The 7,173-nt window shown below is 33.5% G+C and overlaps 3 protein-coding genes across 3 annotated transcripts in view; 2 read left to right on the top strand and 1 right to left on the bottom strand.

Annotated features, from left to right (window-relative positions):
* LOC105618559 (cysteine desulfurase, mitochondrial) overlaps positions 1-1,885 on the top strand; it is a 3,413-nt gene extending 1,528 nt beyond the window's left edge. Inside the window, exons 6-10 of the mRNA XM_012200091.1 lie at positions 119-240; positions 502-659; positions 741-1,012; positions 1,308-1,397; positions 1,668-1,885. Of these exons, the coding sequence (XP_012055481.1) occupies positions 119-240; positions 502-659; positions 741-1,012; positions 1,308-1,397; positions 1,668-1,731 (706 nt within the window). The 3' untranslated portion in view covers positions 1,732-1,885. The remainder of the gene's footprint in view (positions 1-118; positions 241-501; positions 660-740; positions 1,013-1,307; positions 1,398-1,667) is intronic.
* A 223-nt stretch (positions 1,886-2,108) lies between these two features.
* On the bottom strand, positions 2,109-3,463 carry LOC105618560 (ras-related protein Rab-6.2). Its single transcript, XM_012200092.1, has 3 exons — positions 3,284-3,463; positions 2,568-2,812; positions 2,109-2,307 (listed from the first exon to the last, which is right to left on the bottom strand). Exons 1-3 carry the CDS (start codon positions 3,461-3,463, stop codon positions 2,109-2,111), a joined length of 624 nt encoding a protein of 207 aa, XP_012055482.1.
* Positions 3,464-4,666: 1,203 nt separating this feature from the next.
* LOC105618561 (protein SERAC1) overlaps positions 4,667-7,173 on the top strand; it is a 5,250-nt gene continuing 2,743 nt past the window's right edge. The window contains exons 1-8 of the mRNA XM_012200093.1: positions 4,667-4,737; positions 4,829-4,956; positions 5,132-5,332; positions 5,613-5,740; positions 5,890-6,000; positions 6,294-6,432; positions 6,514-6,657; positions 6,725-6,982. Of these exons, the coding sequence (XP_012055483.1) occupies positions 4,667-4,737; positions 4,829-4,956; positions 5,132-5,332; positions 5,613-5,740; positions 5,890-6,000; positions 6,294-6,432; positions 6,514-6,657; positions 6,725-6,982 (1,180 nt within the window). The remainder of the gene's footprint in view (positions 4,738-4,828; positions 4,957-5,131; positions 5,333-5,612; positions 5,741-5,889; positions 6,001-6,293; positions 6,433-6,513; positions 6,658-6,724; positions 6,983-7,173) is intronic.

Genomic DNA, 7,173 nt, shown 5'->3' on the forward strand with positions numbered 1-7,173 from the left:
TTTAATTACTATAAATAATTCTTATTTATTGTGTGTGTGTGTGTGTGTGTGTGTATATATATATATATATATATATAATTTTTAAATTCCATTTACTTTTTATTTATTACTTGTGCAGGAAGAAAAAGGTCTTTTTCCACACAGATGCTGCGCAAGCCATAGGCAAAGTGCCAATTGATGTTAACGCTATGAATATTGATCTAATGTCTATCAGTGGTCATAAGTTGTATGGTCCAAAAGGTAATTTTGTATAAATTATAATTTATTACTACGCAAAAAATAATATTGGTATTTCTTTTATATATATTGATTTAAATAGTAGACATAATAAATAATTATAAAAAATTAATTATTATTAGAAATTATTTTTAAAAGTTGTATATTAGAAATTATATGATCTTTTGTCTAATATAATTTTCATTTCAATAAGTTATAAAAATTATTCTGTTTATAAAAAAGCTCAGTGCATCTACATTCTTTATTTATCTATTTTGCATTTAGGTATTGGAGCCCTATACGTTAGAAGAAGGCCGCGAGTGCGCGTAGAACCATTGCAAAGCGGTGGCGGGCAAGAAAGAGGGATGAGAAGCGGTACTGTACCAGCACCTTTGGTTGTAGGATTGGGTGCCGCTTGTGAGTTAGCGCAGACAGAAATGGACGTAAGTAAAGCAAAAGTTCTGCTTCATATAATTAATTGATGCGTTTGAGGTATTAAAATCTATACTGTATATTTTTTGCAGTATGATCACAGATACATCAACACGCTGTCGAATCATCTGATTGAAAAGATAACGTCAAATTTGCGGCAAGTCGTGCGAAACGGAGATCCCATAGCCTGGTATCCTGGCTGCGTGAATCTGTCGTTCGCCTGCGTAGAAGGTGAATCGTTATTAATGGCTTTGAAGGACGTGGCATTGAGCAGCGGTTCGGCTTGTACCAGCGCGAGCTTGGAACCCAGCTACGTGCTCAGAGCAATCGGTGCCTCGGAAGATTTGGCACATTCCAGTATCAGGTATATATTTTGAAATACAGGAACTTCGCTCATCATTAGTCCACGGCTGTGTTCAAATATACACTATCAGTATTAAAAATCTGTAATGTACGTGACATGAACGTAGTTCATGTTTTCAATATTAGTAGTGCATTAGAATGCAGCCATTATGAAACGTTGGAAATATCATTCGAACGCTTCCGTGTGTCATTTTATACTTTTACTAAATGTTCAGTAAGCTATTTGAAATGATATTTCCGAACGTGCCTTAGTAATTTTATATTTTATCGATGTAACTTGCGACTTGTTTAATTAGGTTCGGCATCGGACGATTTACAACGTTCGAGGAAGTCGATTACACCGCGGACAATACGATACAACATGTAAAGCGACTTCGGGAGATGAGGTAATACGTTCAGCAATTATCATACAAATGTTTATTTCGAGAGATGTGGTGAAGGAACTATGTTAGATTTACGTACACGTTATACTTTGGCGTTATATCTTTACAATTTGAAACGATTGAAATCTCGTTTCGCGGAGGGAATGACTTTATCGTTGGACGTTTCATAAGATCATGATTATCTCTATTTCTCTCTATCGTCTGATATGCATCTATTAGCCATGACATTACGTGAAAACATACCAAAATTTTAATATTTTTATTTTTTTATAGCCCACTATGGGAGATGGTGGAAGATGGTATCGACTTGAAGACTATCAAATGGACTCAGCACTAGTGCCTGGTTATCGTGTAACCTTTACAAATTTAAATAGATAGTATGTATATTTATCAATGTATAATATAATACCGATCGTGTAAATCATATTAATAGATCAAGCTTAGTTGATTAAGATATAATTTCACAACGTAATAAATTTTCAAGAAAGTTATTTTGCTGTCGCGTTATCCTAGACCTGATCCGATCGTGGCGCGCAACTTGTGTATATATTACGTATATCACGTTCATGGATTTTCCCTTCCTCTGCGAGACGCAACTTTCCCTCATAGGAAAGTCACGTGTGATAAGTGCTCGATATAAAAGATTCCATTCAGTTTTTTCCTTAAACTTTAGAGATTCTCAGAAAGTGCATGTCGGCGAATGTCAATTACAAATTAGCACAAACACGATGGGTCGGTTGCTTCGTCGACGTATGAAATCTTAAATCGATCCTTGTCCATCTCATGAAGTTCCATTCGCGATCGATTCGCCTCGACCAGATGTTGTGCTATATCCTCAAACATCTCATTTACACCTTCGCCAGTTTTGCACGACGTTTTGTATATCCCCGAAATCAGATTATGACATTGTTCGCTAGAAGATTTAATTTTTTTTAATTTTTTAATTTTTAATTTATCATATATAAAAGAAGCATACTCTCTAAATCTTTTAGAGTGGAATCTCTTTTAGAGAGATTCTAACAAGTGGATTCTAACAAGTAAATATTTAGCCAGTTTTAAAAAAGAGTAGCACAATTTTCAATTCTTAAGAGTGAGATTTTACTCTTCAAAGTAAGATTCACTCTAAAAGTTTTAAAGAATACACACTAGGAAACTATTAAAAATTATGAGTACCAGAATTGTTCCATCTCTGCGTCCGTAACTTGTGGCGCGACGCTTTCCACGTCGCTTTTGTTTCCACAAAGGAATATCTTCGCGTTCTCCGCATATGTAACTATGTCGAGCAAATGTTGAGACAACAAATGAAATGATGTCGAGTTATCCAGGGCAAACACCAGAATGGCAGCCTCTGCAAACTTGTAGTAACTTGAAGTAACAGATGCCACTCTTTCCATACCGCCGGTGTCCCATAATTGCAGCTGAGAAGAACAAAAGTCAAAAATATGTCAATTTTATAAATTCACAAGGACAATATCATGTTTACTTTCTGTAAATACTCTGAAGATTATTTAAATTTCTCAACTATAATGTTTCTTGATACACTGTGCTTAAGTTAAATGAAGCAACTTATACAGAACTTATTAGTCACATTTAATGTGTATCAGTATATATAATAAGTTAAGCTCATGCAAACAATCACTCCAATATTTACGTACGCTTACTGATTTCAGTCTGACAGTTTATTGCACGCAGTTTGGATTCAGCAGGAAATAGGCCAGTAATAAACGAAATCAAGTTCTATGGAATCCCATGGCAATTTGCATGCAACTTGACGATCAATAAAGGGAAAACGAAGAAAATAAGGCAGAATTTTCCAAAGTGATTGCGTATATTTCCCGTTACATGAAAAGGTGCAATCGATTCACATGTAACGTAAAGTTGATACTCACACGTATCCGTCTGTCCTCGACGACGTATTCCTTGTCGATGTTGTCAAGGCCCAGGGTCGACTTGCGGTCGTTGCTGGCGACGAACGTGTTGTTGGCGAAGCGCCGGAATATAGACGTCTTTCCGACGCCGTACTCGCCGCACAGTATAACCTTCTGCTCTGTCACCTTGACGGTCGCCATGTCGTGGCGCGGCGCCGGCTGAGATCACTGCTGGCGAGTGCACGCGCACGTCTCTCATTCAATGAGGTCGATGTGAACGACGTGAACTCACCCTATCCACCATGAGAGTTTCTAAACACTACGAACCGCTCCAGTTCCAGACTCCAGGACCATGACCCGCTTCCATTTAGCCTCCACCTCTATGAGCCGTGACAGTGACGATTAATTAGATTTGCCTTCTATATATGTATAACGAAATAGATAATATGAGCGCATTAGATTGATTTTACTTCATTGAAGTAAACTGTCTTTTTTTCTTTTTTTTTTTTGTCATTTATTAATTTTTGTCATATAGAAAATTAATTTTGTTTTAAAAAAAAATGGGAATTATTTTTAAAAAAATGGGAATTATTGCATGAAATGGGGAATATTGATTTTAAGCAGACATTTTTATTTTGAATAAAAATTTCCCTGATATATTTATGCAATTTAGGAAAAAGAAAAATTTATTAGGTTTTATTAGGTTTTAATATATATTAATAAATTTATATATATTATCTTTCTCGAAGTAAACAGAGAGAAAACGAATTTGAAACTTTGCACCCTTGTAACTTTTTTGTAAGTTTTATCATTCGATAATTCATCGTACGTATATGTTTCCAAAATGAAATGTATATAAATGTATATAATTAAATTTTATAATTATATAATTAAATTATATAATTAATGATAAAAATATATAATTAAAAATTAGAAAAAATAGTGAAAACAAAAAATGTAGCTGCAAAAAATCTTTGAGAATAAAAATTTCTTGTAATTACTTATACTTTCTCGCATTTTCTACGTGAGAAGAAAGAATTGCATGAGAAAATATCAATTGAAACGAAGAGAGAGTATTTACCAGTATAAATGATCCCTAAACGTGCTCCCTTATTTATTTTGAAAATGTCGAGCCGAAAGACGTCATTCGCATTCGGAAAATACGAAATCGCCTAATTGGTGAACATTTCCAGACCAATCATTTCAGTTTTCTCGAAGGCTTGACGATGTATATTTTCTGAACGCTGTTGAGCGGTTTCAATCGCGTTTTTCGCGCGTGTGAATAGTTCAATATACATCTTTCAAAGTTCGAAATTGTTTGAAATGTGACGTCCATTGCAACGGAATTTGATTCCGTTTTGTTGATGATCGTGTCGAGAATCTTCTCCGTAGCCTGTGAACGCGATGCGAGCACAAGTGACGAGAAACTACGTGTATTATCTGAAGACTAGTGGCATTTGCGTCGTGGTGCTCGGGTGAGTCATTCCAAGATGACTTTCTGCCAGGTGACTCGAAATCAAAGTTACATCAAATGTCACCTTTATATTGAAATTATATCCTGTTTAGAGGATGCTGGTTTCTGTATCAACTGCGACAGGTATCGCAGATTATTCGGTCGGCTATCAACACAAGTATTCTAAATTTAGAGCAAACCCGAGCACAGTACATCTACATCGATGATCCTCGATTTAAAGGTAATCATCCACTTTCAACAGCAGTATATAATTGTTGTGTTCTGATATATATTGCCAATACTAGAAATCTACAGTTTACATTACATGTACTATATATTTTTAGTACTAGTATTATATATTGGAACATAGCCTATATATACATTTCTATGTATAAACATTGATCCTCTGGTTTCAGATATTTTCATGTTTAGGAAGGATGAGGATTTACATGGACCTACATCAGAGAAGCCAACAAGTCTCAGTGATGCTCTGGCGAAATGGTGGAAGATGAAAAATCATAAGATTGCATATAAATTATTGTATATGGCTCAACATGGGAACAAAAATGAACGATATAAAGCTGTGACTACACTTGGTTCTCTGTCACATTTAAAAGGTAATAACTATGTTTTTATCCGAGTATCACTCAGATATCATTTTATCTTTGTTGTTAAAATAATATCTTTGGTAGAATTCTAAATCTGTGTCTAAGGTCAAAATCAGACTAAACATTGAAGATTGAGATTGAAGATTGAAATTGAAAATTGAAATTTAATCAATAAGGACAAGAAAATGTTAGCTCCTATTGTTTAAATTGATCAAATTTCAGTCTTTCAATTTTCAATGTGTATTCTTGAGTCCAGCCTTTAGAATGTTTCTCTAAATAAATCTTTCAGATTGGCAGTATCGTCATTTGGCACAGATGATGGATGCTAAAACAGCAGTAGCTCTCGCAAGAATGCCTAATGTTAACTTATTGTTCTTTTTGCAACCACCATATTATCATGTGCAATACAATTTAGATGTATGTAGTTTTTATTTTAAATTTAACTTCCAATTATTTTAAGCTTAACTTTCTAAAAGTATTTTAACTTTCTAAAAGGATAAAATATATATATAGTATTTGCCAATATTTTTCATTGTTGTAAAAATGCATTCAATATTTTTTTACAGGAAGTATTAGAAAAGGTACATTCGCTGTTGTTAAATTTGAATGCTTTATGTGACAACACACATCTCTGCCTCACACAATTTCTCAGTAAAATGTTTAAAGACTCGCATCGAGTAAGTATTTGAATATGCATGAAAAAAATATTAAAATGAAAAGTGTTAATATATAATTATGTTAATATATAATTATTTAAATTATTATCTTTGATGTTAAAAAATTGAAATATCTATTAATTATTATTCTGAAATTATAATTTGTTATAAATGTATTGCAATATAATGACATGCAACAAATAATTTTAGACATAATTTAGTTTATAGATATTTCATTTTTTTTAATATTACAATATTGTAATTGTAACTTAATAGCATTCATGCTGTAATCATCTATTCTAATTGATGTATAGTATCTTGTAGAATGGTTTGACCATGATTTGACAAGTGTGGGTCTCTCTGTGGAAACGACAACAGTTCGGGATGATGAATTACTTAAAAGTTGCATTCGTGCAATCTGTCATCATTCCTCTGTGGAACAATATAGCAAACGTAAGTTATGAAAATGTTTTTGTATAATTCTACATATTGATATACACTATTTATATCTTTTGCTTAATTTTTGGATTTTAGATTTGATTAAAGCTGGAGCTTTGCCAATATTGACAGCGATACAAAAAATTTGCAATGATGACATAGAAATATGTATATTACTCGCAAGGATATTATCCAACATATCTCTTCATTCCGAATATTTAGAAACTATCTATGAGTCCGGTAAGATAGACTTGATCTTTCTGTAATGTATTATTGCATTGCTGATAACATAACTGTTTTGATAAAGGATGGATAGGCATATTGTCACATTGGTCCCACAGCGATGACATTCGTCTATCAGCACAGGCGATCAGTGCATTGGTGAATCTAGATACAAATGAAAACGAGAAAGTGAATTATCCGCAGAGCGTCTATCTTCTCCATCCTCTACACAGAATTCACGCAACAACAAAAATGGACGTTATATTTCTGCACGGATTGTTAGGTGGAGTTTTTGTTACTTGGAGACAACGTGACATTGATACCTCTGCACTTGGAGTTGTGGGTTTGTTATTATTTATGTACAACTATAATTTTTCGAATGTTATTTTTCGTTATTTCTATTGTACTCCTAAAGATTACATAAGAATAAGAATAAAAATTAAAAGATAAAGTATGCACGGTAATCGAATGCTATATTATAAAACGTTGCAGAATTTATCTCTAGACATAGGGACTTTCATATTTGATTCAGCA

Source organism: Atta cephalotes (assembly GCF_000143395.1).
Source record: "Atta cephalotes unplaced genomic scaffold scaffold00017, whole genome shotgun sequence".
Taxonomy (NCBI): domain Eukaryota; kingdom Metazoa; phylum Arthropoda; class Insecta; order Hymenoptera; family Formicidae; genus Atta; species Atta cephalotes.

Excerpts from the sequence above, each read along its gene's own strand:
- LOC105618560 (XM_012200092.1), bottom strand. The coding sequence starts at position 3,463 with ATGGCGACCGTCAAGGTGACAGAGCAGAAGGTTATACTGTGCGGCGAG. Across the intron at positions 2,813-3,283 it reads TCGAGGACAGACGGATACGT|CTGCAATTATGGGACACCGG; the intron begins GTGAGTATCAAC and ends TGTTCTTCTCAG. Across the intron at positions 2,308-2,567 it reads GCAGAGATGGAACAATTCTG|CGAACAATGTCATAATCTGA; the intron begins GTACTCATAATT and ends TAAATCTTCTAG.